Source organism: Saccoglossus kowalevskii, chromosome 20, assembly GCF_978046115.1.
Source record: "Saccoglossus kowalevskii chromosome 20, keSacKowa6.1, whole genome shotgun sequence".
Classification (NCBI taxonomy): domain Eukaryota; kingdom Metazoa; phylum Hemichordata; class Enteropneusta; family Harrimaniidae; genus Saccoglossus; species Saccoglossus kowalevskii.
This window is the reverse complement of record NC_140660.1, coordinates 19,928,847-19,943,442: the sequence shown is the minus strand read 5'-3', so window position 1 is coordinate 19,943,442 and position 14,596 is coordinate 19,928,847. Positions and strand designations below refer to the sequence as shown.

The 14,596-nt window shown below is 35.3% G+C and overlaps 1 protein-coding gene and 2 non-coding genes across 3 annotated transcripts; 1 reads left to right on the top strand and 2 right to left on the bottom strand.

Moving 5' to 3' along the window:
* On the top strand, positions 1-13,838 carry LOC100369628 (guanine deaminase-like). Its single transcript, XM_085494178.1, has 13 exons — positions 1-272; positions 1,966-2,054; positions 2,491-2,662; positions 2,795-2,882; positions 3,717-3,831; positions 6,336-6,471; positions 6,737-6,844; positions 7,624-7,718; positions 7,886-7,953; positions 10,001-10,150; positions 10,795-10,928; positions 11,927-11,954; positions 13,307-13,838. The coding sequence occupies exons 1-13, from the start codon at positions 174-176 to the stop codon at positions 13,432-13,434; spliced, it is 1,410 nt and encodes a 469-aa protein (XP_085350304.1). The 5' UTR covers positions 1-173; the 3' UTR covers positions 13,435-13,838.
* Positions 4,306-4,433, bottom strand: LOC144356514 (U4atac minor spliceosomal RNA). Its single transcript, XR_013421442.1, has one exon. It is a non-coding gene; the product is annotated as a U4atac minor spliceosomal RNA (small nuclear RNA).
* LOC146730104 (U4atac minor spliceosomal RNA) lies at positions 4,881-5,008 on the bottom strand. Its single transcript, XR_014927994.1, has one exon. It is a non-coding gene; the product is annotated as a U4atac minor spliceosomal RNA (small nuclear RNA).
* Positions 13,839-14,596: the final 758 nt, after the last annotated feature.

The window sequence follows — 14,596 nt, the reverse complement described above, 5'->3', positions numbered from 1 at the left end:
CGACAAGACTATCCAAGTATAGGAGGTGCGAGACAGCGATTCGTGGCTCAGAAAAATACGCCAGTTTCTACGAAAGCCAACGTACTGCAGACGACTCGGTGCAACAGGTGGTTTGTGGTATATCGTGAATTCTCGCTTCAGCAACCCGGGAAGTACTATAGTTAGCGACCAATATGTCCTCCCATGTGTATTGTGGTAACTTTGTCCATGCCACGGACGATAAACCGATGGATGTAGTGACGGACTACGCCCTGGGCGTTAAAGATGGCAAGGTACGTTATGGCAGGGTGTCGCTTCATTGGCGTAACAGCCGTGTGCTGCGTTGCTATCAATGAATGCAATTACGTGTTCGCCTCTTTGCAGCATTTGTCAACACTACTACTTGCTTCAGTGCGTGTTTATCGTCGTTTTGGTTCAATTTCTCTGTTAACTATACTTAAAAGTTATATTTTTATGATAGTACGATTCATTTGCAAAAATGCGCGGTCGATTGAGATCACATCATGGAATGAACGCGGCTAGCACGATGTAATATACCGTTGTTAGTTTTGTATAACTACGTGTGCTTACCATTGAAGTATGAATGTAATAAGGGCAGAACCAATAATTCTGCTTGGGTGGGTGAGGGGGTTATTTAACAAAATCAAGCAAGCACGAAATCAGAACGCAAGACCTTCTGTGATATGCTGTAAATTGAAAACTATTTCAAATATAGTCCGCTTCAGGAGACTTGACGTGATTTATTAGAGCTGCCATCGATGTGTGAATATCTGCTTGCATTATTACGTAACACCCTTATCGCATTGTGTGTTCCCTTCATGGGCCACCCGACCGTTTAGAATATTCACATTCCTGGGATCCGTTCGTAGCACTGATACGGTCCATTTAATTTTAGCCGCAGTACTAGTATTTGTTTTTGTGAAAATCGTAACCGCGGAAAATTTGCTCTGAACACTGTTATTGTAGTTATTAAAATGTCCTATATATATGATTATTCATGTTGACACGTATTGCAGCTTATTTGCGCAGTTTAAATAACGACGTGATTTACATACGAATACCAGGCGTTTGTGACGGATGGAACCAATGCACTGTGACGTCATATGTTTACATATATTTGCCAACCAGCATATGCAAGTGTGATAACAAATATCGGTCTCTGATAAATACGTATAGTTCAGATCTGGGAAACGCTCGCTACTACATTCTCCTCTGGTCATTACTCCTGAATTCAAATGTTCACTGCTGAGCATGCGTCAATTGCATTATGGGAGAGAACTTTCCAAATGAACATTGTGTTATCACGTTGGAAAGAACTATTAGTAATTAAACGATATTATTTGGATATTAACCTCGCCTTGGCCTCGGTGCACTCCCATCGCGATCCTGAAATTGAGGGGCATAAATATCCGTGGCATAGACGAGGGTTTGTTGTGCTGCCAGTATAATCAATATTAGTTTACCAGATCGAGAATACCTTCCACCTAGTCATACCAAACTCATAAAGTAGATGTGTTTACTATCACAGCTACGAACCCGTACTCTTGTTTGTTTGTTCTTCTTTTCTAAATATTTATAAATTTTGTATTCAAACTGAAAATAAAGGTTTCTATTGACCGATAAAATAGGATTTGAACATTTTCAAATATTTCATGGATGCCCACGTGACATGGCTTATTTATGTGAGTGAATCAGCTCACACATTACATGTTAAACTTAGAGAAATATCCATCCGCTAAAGTTATGGCGTCTTTGCGAACTGTGCTCTTTATTTGGTTAATTGAATAAATTGCAATTGAAATTTATAAATATTTATTTTTAAAAAATAAAAAAAAAACTTGAAACAAAAAAAAAAGAACGGGTTTGTGGTCATAATAATACTTGTATGAAAATTTTATTAAATCTCCCAAACGTTTCACGATTTGTTCTTTTCATATTAACAATTTTATTCCTTTTATAAATCAGATTTTATTCTTCCAACCAAAAGACCGTTTGAAAGAATTATTGAAAAAATATGGACTCCATTCAAAGCATGTACAGCAGATGACAGAAGGGTAAGAGATTTTTTTGTCGACGAGGGCGCTATAAAGCAAATCGTTAAGATTCTCGTTAAATTCCATTTTAGTCATGCACATGAAGGGTGATGCATAGTTTTCACATTTGTTCAAGTTTATAAGCTTGAGCGTAAATCTGTTTTTTTGTTTATTTAGCAAATCTCTAAAACTGTTTTATGCGCAGTTTGGTGGTAACTAGTGCTTGAAACATGTTCGCTCTAAGTTATCCCAAACAACCGCTTTTGTTTTCTGAATGTTGTGAAAATACCTGTTAAGAAGCTGTGTAATAGATACATATATGGGAGAGTGGCTGTTTTAGTTATTATAATACGGCAAGCCGCGAACGAGGATGAACAAGATGGCGGATCTGACGACGTCCACGAACCCTACATACGAGTGCGCGCAATATGTTGATATTATGTTAGTTTCATTTCAGTCAGTTTATGATGCCTGGTTTAGTGGACGTCCATAATAACGTGATGCTGTATCCACTGTCCGGTACGTCCGTGGCCTTGCCGTACTGGGATGTTGTCAAGTCACGTTGCTGGCCCTTAGAAACTAGGTATCACGATCCGAAATTCGCCAAAAAAGTTTTCACAAAAGCAGTGGTATGTACGAATTATCTATTTTTCACAATTGAATATTTATTATGTTTTGCCGTGTGGTGGCGATATTCATATTAGATTGCTGTATTTACTGTATATCAGAAACGCCCTCACACGACTGTTTGCACGTTTTAGGATCGGAACGTGAAGAACGGCATCACCACAGCCTGTTACCGAAGCGGTATACATGCCGAGGCGGCAATCGAGCTATGGGATATTGTTGGTGAGTTTGATTTGGGTCTTAAAATTATTCACCATTTTTCTTTCAAGAAAAATTAAAAACCTTAGACGAATTCGCGGCTACAAACAAACGATAATAATTGTAATGAACTTTTCTTTTCCGTTCACGGTAAATAAAGTTTCTTCAATATGCCATAATGATAACACACCGCTTCCAAATCTGTATATGTTTGAGCCAGGGACCCAGAGATTTAGTGTGTTTGAATGAACTAATTGAATGAACAATTTGGCTCCAACAATACAACATTCCTACAAGTCGCGCCCTCTAGTGACAGCGCTCTGCGATGTCAAAAGTGAAGGCAATTTCGTTTAAATCGAAGCTATGTGTTATGTAGATGTTCGTCATCTAGAATATTGGTAAATCTCTTAAATACGTAATCTTCAAGGATGAATGACTACAAATAAAAACAGAATTTACGCTTTGAACGACTTCCATGTCATATATTGCATCATAGACGCACTTCGGCACTAGAGGGCGCGATTCATAGAAACTTGTAATGTAAACGCTGTAATGCCATCCAAATAAATCACAATATTAATATCGAGACATATCTGTTATTATCATCATTATTATATTATTATTTTATTTTATTTGTAATTTAACTCAAGATCCTATAAAGGATACGATATCAATAAAGTTTATTACATTATTATAATTACTAGTACAATTTCCCCAATAAAATTGTTTCATAATTAGTGCTCTTTGAGTATTTTGTTTAGTTCATAGCAACAAATACTGATTGTGTTTTTGCATTGTATTACAACATTGTTTAAGACGTAATCACAATTTAATACATTGTGTGTCATCTTTTCAAAGACAAGGTTGGCCAGCGTGCGTTTATTGGTAAATGCAATCGCGATACGATTCGTGGCGAAGTTGGATACGATGCTTACATGGAGCTGACCAACGAATCATTGAAGGCAACCCGACAGTAAGTAAAACACGTAAATTTGACATTTGGTGGCAAAATGGGCCTGGTCACGTAGGTTTTGCCTAGCCGACGGCCAACTGCCCAATACACTGTACAGCCGCCACCGAGGGCGTAATTCACGCGACCCCCGACAGTGTCGGGCATAGAGTAGCCCATGGTGACGCTAGCTATTGCACAGCGAAAGTGGGTGAAACATACTCTTCATACACATGTACTGCCACTTCTCTTCTGACCATATATGAGAGAATTGGGCTACCTTTTGGTCAACAATAGATAGTAAAACTTGTAAAAGTATTTAATTTATTTAGGCCTATGGGTTCATTGAAAATACGGATTCAATTATTTAAAGGCGATATGTCTCTTGTATGAATACAAAGCGTAATAATATTTGAACTGGTAGGTTAACCACAGTAGGGTAGAAACTTTATGTAGGGTATAATCAAAATCTGACATTTTCATTTTCTCTGTAATGGGGGTTCCACAAATTGCACCCATACCCACTGCATTGCAGGGGCGGTGCGTTAGGTGTTGTTCTCGTTGTCAGCAGACCCATTCTCACTATACGATCATAGAACGAGCACCTACCCCGAGACAAAGACGGTTAACTGAAATGGTTTCGTCCGACTGTATACGTAACGAGAGCAACAAACAACTGGTAACGGTTTCTTTAGACTTGCTTGCAGTCTGTTGCAATTCCGATGAAAAATTCTTGAAAAATAAATATAAATTGCGTAAACGAGGGGTGAACGGGAAAGTCATGTGACTGCGAAATCCCAACAGACTTGCCATCAGTGTCAGCCATCGCGGTCACATGACTTTCGCGTTCGCCCCTCATTTACGCAATTTATATTTATTTTTCATCGGAATTGCAACAGACTGCAAGCAAGTCTACGGTTTCTTAATTTCGGATCACTCGATACATATGCAAATACGATTTTAAATTAAGGTTTCATTTCTATTCGCCGATTTGTTCTGCATATTTATCTATTATCAGTGTTTTCATGCAGTAACATTAATATCTAACATTGTAATATTCTCTTTTATGGAGGGGTTCCAAAAATTGCACCCATACCCACTGCATTGCAGGGGCGGTGCGTTAGGTGTTGTTCTCGTTGTCAGCAGACCCATTCTCACTATACGATCATAGAATGAGCACCCACCCCGAGACAAAGACGGTTAACTGAAATGGTTTCGTCCGTCTGAATATGTAACGAGAGCAACAAACAACTGGTAACGGTTTCTTAATTTTGGATAACCCGATATATATAAAAATACGTTTTCAAAATATTGTTTTCACTTCTGTTCACCTGTTTGTTCTGTATATTTATTTATTGACAGTGTTTTACGCAGTTATATATTGTAAATATTCCCTAAATGTGCGATTAAATAAAAAAAAAAAACGAAAAAGAAATAAATTATTCAAATTTTTCATGGAGGGCAACGACCGACAAATAACGGCTGTTGTGTTTAATATGGCTGACCCCTCTGGAAATTCCTGGTCGAATAGTGTAGACTAGATGACGTTCATCTCAATCATGGTCAGGTTTGTAAATAATAATATAAAATGATGAAAGTAACTTACTCCTAATTATGTAGAATTATTAGCTGCAATTAAAATTAAACAAAACAACACATCTCTGTATCGTCTAGAAATACGTCCATTGACACTGACGATCAGAAGAGGGCGCTGTTAGTTAGAAGCCTGGTTTGATGGAGACTGTATTTAAGGGTCGACCATTTGATGTCACGGGAGTGTGACTTGACGAATATGATCAGTTTATTTTTACTTCTTTTTTTCTTCAATATGCCAACATTTTTTCCTAGCGTGCAATTTGTTTTCCCTCTGTTTCTAGCTTGTACTTTTTGTTTTAACAAATCGTATGGCAACCCTTATGATTTCAAACCGACCCCTAAATCTAAATAAAATATCTGTCACAGCATTATTTATACAACATTGTACCTTGTACCGACATTCAGTCCGACATGCAAAGACACATTAAAGTGGTGTCAGCTGTCAACTAAAAACCATTATAAACGCCTTTCTGTAGACTTGATTCACTGCAGAGAAACCTACTCTAAGTGATATATTTAGGGGTTGACGATTGGATACTGAGGGAGAGGTAAAAACATGTGCAACTGTATTCTCTTCACTTTGTTCAGAGGAATGTTTCAATCCCTTTTTAATTAAATGTTTAGGTTGTTTTATGTTTTATAAATACATTATTTTTCTGTAATTTAATTTTTCGATGTGCGTTCCAATGAAGTGTTTAAAGCGCGTTGGCAGTCACGCAGATTTTAATAGTTATTTAGGATTACGATTACCAAATATTATCTTCTATATATCATATTTATCAGTCCGAGCAGCGTTTATTTATTTATAAACTACTATTATGTATTTTACACGCGTTGTATACGTCGCTATGAGTCCCATATCGAACAGGACACGGCACAACGACTACCGCCCTTTAACTGGTACATCCTAACAGTTTATTTGTTCTTTCAAGGTTTCTCTATGACGTCAAACAAAAAAAGTCTCCCTTGATTACACCGATTATATCGCCCTCAGCGCTGACCACTGTCACACCAGAATTGATGAATGGATTGTATGATTCTATGCGAATAAACGAGATTTCCATGCAGGTATGTAACAAGTGTTTCTATTGGATATTATTCTGGCCAATGGAGAAGCTGTAACATATTAGAAAATTACAGGAAATTTGTCAACGTTCTATAAAGCACTTAATTTTTGATTTGAGGATTTTTATAGCATTCTCAAAACAAAAAAAATCACAAAAGTTGATTAGATTTTCAACTGCTTTTCATGATTTTTACTGACATTCACAGAAAATTTTTCTCCCGCAAATTAAACTGGTATGTACCCATCATGCATTGTGATTGATTTCAGATATCTCTATCACTAGATGAATCCGATGATGATGATGCTGTCCGTATCCATGGCCGCAAGTGTAGTAGTGGTTTTGAACTATTAAATCGTTATGGCGTACTAAGGAAGGTAGATAGCATTTTGACATTGTTTTGATTGTTTCAGCAATTGAAAATGTTACCAGTCATAAATATTTATTCCTGCTGAAGAAAGTAAAATTCAAATTTTGTTTTCCACATTTTAAACAGTGAAGATCGTTGAACTGGATCAATGTGGGTCCCATACACCGAACTCAACATATTGATAATTGTTTGTTTAGGGACAACGTCAAAAGATCGATGTCGGATAAAAAACTTATTTCCTTTAGTTTGGGGGTGGGGGGTTTTCACCTCAAAAAGTTTCCATCCTACAAAAACGATTTTATTTTTTAATGAAGTCAAAAAAATCTTGGAGTATTTGTAGTTCGTTTTTTTCTATCCAATCATGGACAGAAATAACCGAAAAGGAAAAAAAAAAACATCCAAGACGAGAAAATGGTTTGGTTCGAGTGTAAATCTGTGCGTCAAATGAGGTGCATTTGTAAAATCTTTTTACACCCACCCGACAACCAACTGCTACGCAATACTACTGTCAGATTATCAATTTGTATTTAATGGTGAATGTAGTCTGACGCCATGATCAATATTTATCAATTAAGTTCCAGTGCGGGGTAAGGGGGTTTGGAAAAAAACTAAAGGAATTAAGTTTTTTATCCGACATCGATCTTTTGACGTCATCCCTTACCCACAAACCCTTTACATGAAAATATCATGCAATTAAATTTGTGTTTTTGGAATTGAATTGCAGTGCTCTACTTACCCCCAAAACACTCATTCAGATAAAGCGTTATTCTTTTTAATTTATTACAGACGATAGCAAACTGTGTATTTTTATCCGATGATGACATAGCAATTGTAAAACGTAACTGTGCGGGCGTGGTGCATTGTCCTGCATCAAATTTATCGTAAGTATACAGGAACAGAAATCATTTTTAATGGTCAGTGACCTAATGGTATAAATAACGCCAAAAAGGCTCAATCAATATTGATATCGATTGGGTGTAAGGTGAAAATGTTTGTACCGTATGTACGGTAGTTAAAAATATAGTAACACCAACTGTTCATTTTTCAGTTTGTATTGTGGAGTTTGTGATGTCAGAAATCTGATTGAGAGTGGAGTTAAAGTCGGACTAGGAACAGGTATGGATGTTGCACTGTAAACTTCTTTTAATTTCTCGTGTGGTCAAAGTTCATGAATTTCTTGATTCAGGGAAAATCGCTGAATTGTTTTCTTGGAGTGCCACAATTTTTCCTCCAAAAATGTTTCTGTAATATATATATATATATATATATACTAGAATATATTTTTTTTTCAATTTTGTGAGAATTTTAAATTAAATATATGCGGTTTCCTATTGGCTAGATTGGTTTAATCTAAATTTCAAAAAACAAATTTAAAATTGCGAAAAGGCAACAAAAATTGACTTTGGCACTAAAAGGTTTTGTGAGAATAGAAGATGATTGTATTCATACTTTCAGTATTACTCGGGTATTACAGTATCTCAAAATTTTATGTATTATTAATCCCAAAATTTCAATAAAAATGACATTTATAATTTAGTAACATTCTGGTGGGATAGGTATTTCCATTTTATATAATAGGATTTTTTCTCCCACAATGCATTGCGCGTACATGCTCAGTAGCTCGTACAAGATTTGAAATTTATCTCAAAGTGCTTTTAAGACATGGCTTTTGTCAAACTACAACAAAATTTACAGCTCCCAAAAAAATGATTCTGGTCTGATATTTGCCTGATTATTGTAAAAATACAAAACAAAAAAAGAAAAAATAGTGTGTCACAACACCAAAAAAATATGTTTACTCTTCAAAAATGTCATGATTCTATACTGCGAGGTCACTGACCTGTATACTGCGAGGTCACTGACCTATTGACCACCATAATTTTCCTGCTAAAATATTGACAAAACATTCTGCACAAATTTGTCCTTATATTTTCAACAAACTTGCAACTTATTTTATTGCGTAATAAATAATGACAAAAATCAAGATGTTAGCCAGCCCCTCACCCCCCCACTCTCAAAAAACAAACAAACAAAAATTGTACCATTATTTGCTTCTCTTGTATTGTAAATTTGGAATAAAATATTTACTTCTATTGACATTAGAGGGCAGTATTCATTGCTGCGCTCTGTTTGATACTATAAAATACTTTATTTTCGCTTGGAATTTATTTTTCGCTATTTTCGCTGAAGGAATGATTCAGTGAAAATAAAATCCAGCGAATATACCTTTTTTTCCTATGTTTCACATTTCAACTTGTCAAAAATCAGTAAAAATAAATTCAAAACAAAACACCCAAAAAGCCTTTTCAGCGAAAATTAATTCCAGCTAAAATAAAGTATACTACAGTAGACAGATTGCAGCCAAAAACAGTAAAAAATCTAAAAAAAATCTACAAAACAATCTTCCCAGTGAAATTAATGTAAAGTCTAACAATACACATAAACACATGCATTAATAATAAAGCAATAAGATGCAAGATACAACCACCTCCAGTGGCAAGTACTGTAAAATATTTTATTTTCGCTTGGGATTAATTTTTGCTATTTTTGCTGAAGGAATGATTCAGTGAAAATCAAATCAAGTGAATATACCTTTTTTCCTATATTTTACATTCAACTTTTCAGAAATCAGTGAAAATAAATTCCATACAAAACACTCAAAAAGTCGTTTCAGCGAAAATTAAGTCTAGCTACAATAAAGTATTCTACGTTACGCGATATGTGTTACACATATAGATATACACAAAGAATGTAAAATACATTCTTTGTTTGAAATGCAAACATGCCTGCACAATGACCACCAAAACCGAAAAATCAGTGACAAATAAACAAAAATAACAATAAAAAAAATATACGAATTAAAAAAAAATAGATCCTATATCTATATTAGATTTTAAAGCGGGAGGGTCGTCACCTTCGCACACGAGCGAATTGAGTTCCAAGTGACGATAACAACACACAAAGGCTCATGGGTAGACGCTTGTTTGTAAACAATGCTTTAATCAGATTGCTATTATGCTATGACTGTGAACAAATTTTTAGTTGAGTATGTGATCCTGGTGTATATATAGTGCCCCCCCTCACCACTAATGGTCTATCCCTTATTAATATTATTATGTTCTAGATCAGTGCTCTCAATAATCTATATTTCTTTCATGTATAGATGTTGGTGGCGGTTACAACTCATCACTATTGGAGACGATTCGTAACACTGTGATGGCGTCCAAGGCATTATCTTTTCAGAAAAGCCAAGACTACGAAAGTGTTACATTGGAAGAAGCGTTCATGTTGGCCACGCTGGGTGGCAGCCAGGGTAAGCTCATTGCGATGTTAGAATTTAAACTGAATTTAAAAAAATGTTCACATGCATTAATAAAACTCACTTTTGATATGCACTGTTCTTGTAGCATGCTCATCGTATTTGTGCTCTTAGAAGTGCATACACTTTGATAAATCAGAGTTTTTTTTGGTTAAAATGAGTCGTTTCAAAGCTTTATAAGATGAGGTTATGCAAGCAATGTGATATGGCATGAAGATCTCACGAGAATTGAAGAAGTCACGCAAATTGTGAGATGATCACAACATCCCACAAACAGACATTTTTAAAAATACTAATGTAAGTGAATGATACAGTGAAAGAACTACTTTGTGTACTCTTGGCGCAACATAGGCATTCCCTTCATCTTTATAAATATTTTTAAATTTCATAATTCAAACTGAAACAAGAGGTTTCTCTTGGCTGATTGAATAACACTGGACTGTTATCAAATATTGTTGTGCACTATGCTCGTTGACTGGTTGGTTGGATTCAACTGCTATTGAAATTTATGAATATTTATAAAGATAAAGGAAAAGCATTTGTAGTACTGAGAGTACATCTTGAGATGTTTCTGCTCAATGTCCCAGCTTTTATGGTATTGTATGTGTTAAATTAAAGTCATCTTTTTTCAATTCTAGTTCTAGGAATTGACAATAAGATCGGTAACTTTGAACCAGGTAAAGAGCTTGACGCACTTTTGATTGACGTCAATACGAAACACAGTGTCATCGATGTCTTCAAGGAAGTAGATGAATGCCCACCTACAGCAGAGGTACGAGTCGTTTGTATAAACACATTGCAAACTTGCATAAGAGGTAGACCATTAGAAACTGGGGGGGGGGGGTGTCATCAATTTTACAGTAAACAATAATCTAGTACAAATTATTTTGTTATTACCTCCTCCTGAAATTAGAAATTCTGACGTCAACTCCCCATAATTATCCAAGAATGGTTTTCAGAAAAAATAAACTTGACTTGTTTCATTAAATTGGATATATATGATATGAAAATTAGGAATACATGCCATCATGTCAAATTCATGGATGTGATTGGATACACCTCTGAAACATACAGGAAAGACTTATTCGATGATATACCGATAGCAATTATGGACATAAAACAAAATGATTGGATGTCAAATTACATTACACTCACTGAACAGGATCTGCAAGTATAATGGAGTAGTTATGGCTGAGTGACCCTTGTCTGGCGAAGGCATGGTGATCATAAATGTGTCAATGTCTTATCTCACTTTTGTAAATTCAGTTTCAAATACAAACTAAAAGTGTTTGAAACATACTGCTCTATTTACCGCCAGATGAATAATAATATGAGGTTATTACGAGGATACCTCAAAGTATGCACCAAGACAGTACAGCGAGAGTATCGACCAACACGCAGCAGAGGTCGATGTGATAGTGTACTGTCTGAGCGCATACTTTAGGTATCCTCGTAGTAACCTTATTATTATGCATCTTTTCTGTCCAAGCATACATCATGGGAATGCAGGAATCCAAAAAGTTTAGAAAAGAATCAGCGAACTCTTGTGTGTGGAGTCCTGTCAAACCCTGGTGGCAGTCATGTTTGTTTTTATTATTAGAGGACACTTACGCATGTAATTATTCCATACTTGGAATTTGCATTTCCTTATATGGTAGGATGAGAAAACCCCGTAAAATACCGCAAAATTATGACACGCTATAACTTATGGTATTACCATGACAGATGTATAATAATATTTATTATTTCAATATTTATTATATTTTGCAGGATACAGTATGCAAATTTCTTCTCACTGGTAAGTTTGTCAATATTAATTGACGTGCATATGTAATCAGATTCATTTGGTTTTTCTGTGCTGTGTACCTTGCCAACTATTCCATGCCAATAGGGGAAGTTTTGGGATAATTTTGTAGTAGACTTGAAATTATAATGAATTTCATGGCAAAAGAATGAGAATTCACCAAAATATGATGATATGATCACATAAGATAATACATTCTAGGACAAACATTAGAATATGAATGATAACAAGGTGACCTCTGACCTTGTGATAGATCATACTTCTGTATTTCATACTTTTTCTGGGAATTTAGAGGACTTAGCATGCGCATATTCTCCTAAAATGAGCTCTATGCGCATTTAAATAACGTAAAAGACTATCAATAAAAATCACAAGAACTAGAAGAAGAAAAACACTCCTTTTACCATTCCTAAATCATCAAACCACAATAATATAACTGTTTTTAATGTACACCTGTTCTTAAGAGAGTAATTTCAATCAAGAAAAAATGTTTAGCAGAGAGTTTTAGACAAAGACACTTTCATAAAAATGTTATCATCGCAAATACCCTCAGCATATAAAAATGATTTCACTATTAGTGAAAAATGTTAAGTACCGGTAGAGCAAATGAAGGCACTTGTTCAGATTTTGCATACATGCACTGTGACGAATCATTCACATCCAAAGGTAAATGATGGTGTTTGCTTTTCTTGTACATATGCATGAATGTGTTCCTATTTTTTTTTTTGTTAAATATTTTTTGTGCCAGGCAACAGTTTCAAACATTGAATGTCACTGTTGTCTCTCCTGACTTTTTTTTCTATGTACAAATTGCAAGTGCTAGTGCTGACACATATTGATAGTGCATTTTTGCCACAGAAGTTATATTCACGTTTGGGAATACATGACAGGGCTGTGCAGCAATTTAATGCGCTATCCTGGCGTCAACCAGGCTCGGTCGAACACTATCACCTGCAGACCTTAACCAAGGTTCCCCCAAAGTCACATTCATCAGTGAATGAATCTCTTAGCTTTCCATTAAGTCTGTGGAACACTCACCTTGGGTAGGGGGTCAACCTTTTTGACGTTTAGCCTAGCATTTGGACTTTGGTTTGCCAATCACAAGTCTGATGTAACAACCACTATGCTGCCAGGGATGGCAATGTGTTCCTATTAATAAAACAACTTACGGCAATGTTATCACAGCAGAATGCGATCCAGGGCCAATCAGTAAACTGCATTCGTTATCAGACATGAAAACTTAGACCTGTACATATTTAGAACAGCATATTCCATTACATACTCTCTGTGGGAAGTGCTGCTAGTCAACACAGACGTTTCTTAATCTTTACCCATTTTATTTGCAGGGGACGATCGCAACATTGTACAAGTCATCGTCGCCGGCAAAGCAATCATTGACAAGCAATCAATGTACACACCTCAAGAACTGCTGCAGGACATCAAACACAAGTTACCAACTCCCCTCAGTAAATAAGCCAAACACCCCTCTCAAAAAATGAAATAACCTGAATTTAAATACTAACATATTTAGAACTAAGTAACTTTTTTCATTACTATTCATTTCTGTGATATTAGATAAGCTAGATTCAAGATTAAGTAATTTAGAAAGTATATTTAATTATACTAGATTACATTAGATCTAATACATTGATAACCATAGCTAGCCAGTATAATAGGTACTGTGGAATACTTTATTTTAGTTGGAATTAATTTTCGCTGAAAAAACTTTATGGGTGTTTTGTATGGAATTTATTTTCACTGATTTTTAATGAGTTGAATGTAAAATATAGGAAAAAAAGTATATTTGCTGGATTTTATTTTCCTTCAGCGAAAATAGCGAAAATAAATTCCAAGCGGAAATAAAGTATTTTACAGTAATTGTAGTTCTTGGTAATTTTTTAGTCCTAGCAGCTTTCACCAATTTTGAGACACCCATAGGCTGTATACTGCCCTCAACCTATGGACTCAGGGTTCCTGCAGCCATTACGAGAATTTTTAATACCATTTTAATGCCAATGAAATTACTATTTAGAATCCGGAAAGTGTAATTCAAGGGGCATTTAGAGACCTGTGAAATTCAAAAGCAGGTGAAGACCTCCCAAGAAATGGGGCTTTTGATACCAATTACTAGTAGCAGTTTCATTCGTTGTTACCTTAATTATGATGAAATAAAAATACAAGTCTCGAGCAAATTTCCAGGGGATGTCAAATACATTGTATTGATCAATTTTGCCACTTTATGTAAAGTATGTCCTGTTTAACCTTTTGTGTGGCAACATTTTTTTTTTTATGTATTTTTCAATATTTATTTCAAATAACTTGGACCAAATGAACATAATTGGCTTCAAGTCTTTATCAAAATTTTGGTAAAATTATAAAAAAAAAGTGGGTTTAATAAAATTTGTGACAATGGTTGACATTGGCGCTCAAAAGGTTAAAGACCTACACATACTAAACAAATGCTCCAAACACATTAAAAATTATGTACAACATAGAAAACAAGTTTTATTTTCTTCTCTATGAACAGAGAATTTCAAAAACAAATTTTAATGATTAACATTAAAAACATCTTGTGAAAATTTAATAAAAAATCTTCAAAAATATAACATTACAGCAAGGTTTATAGCTTTGGGAGT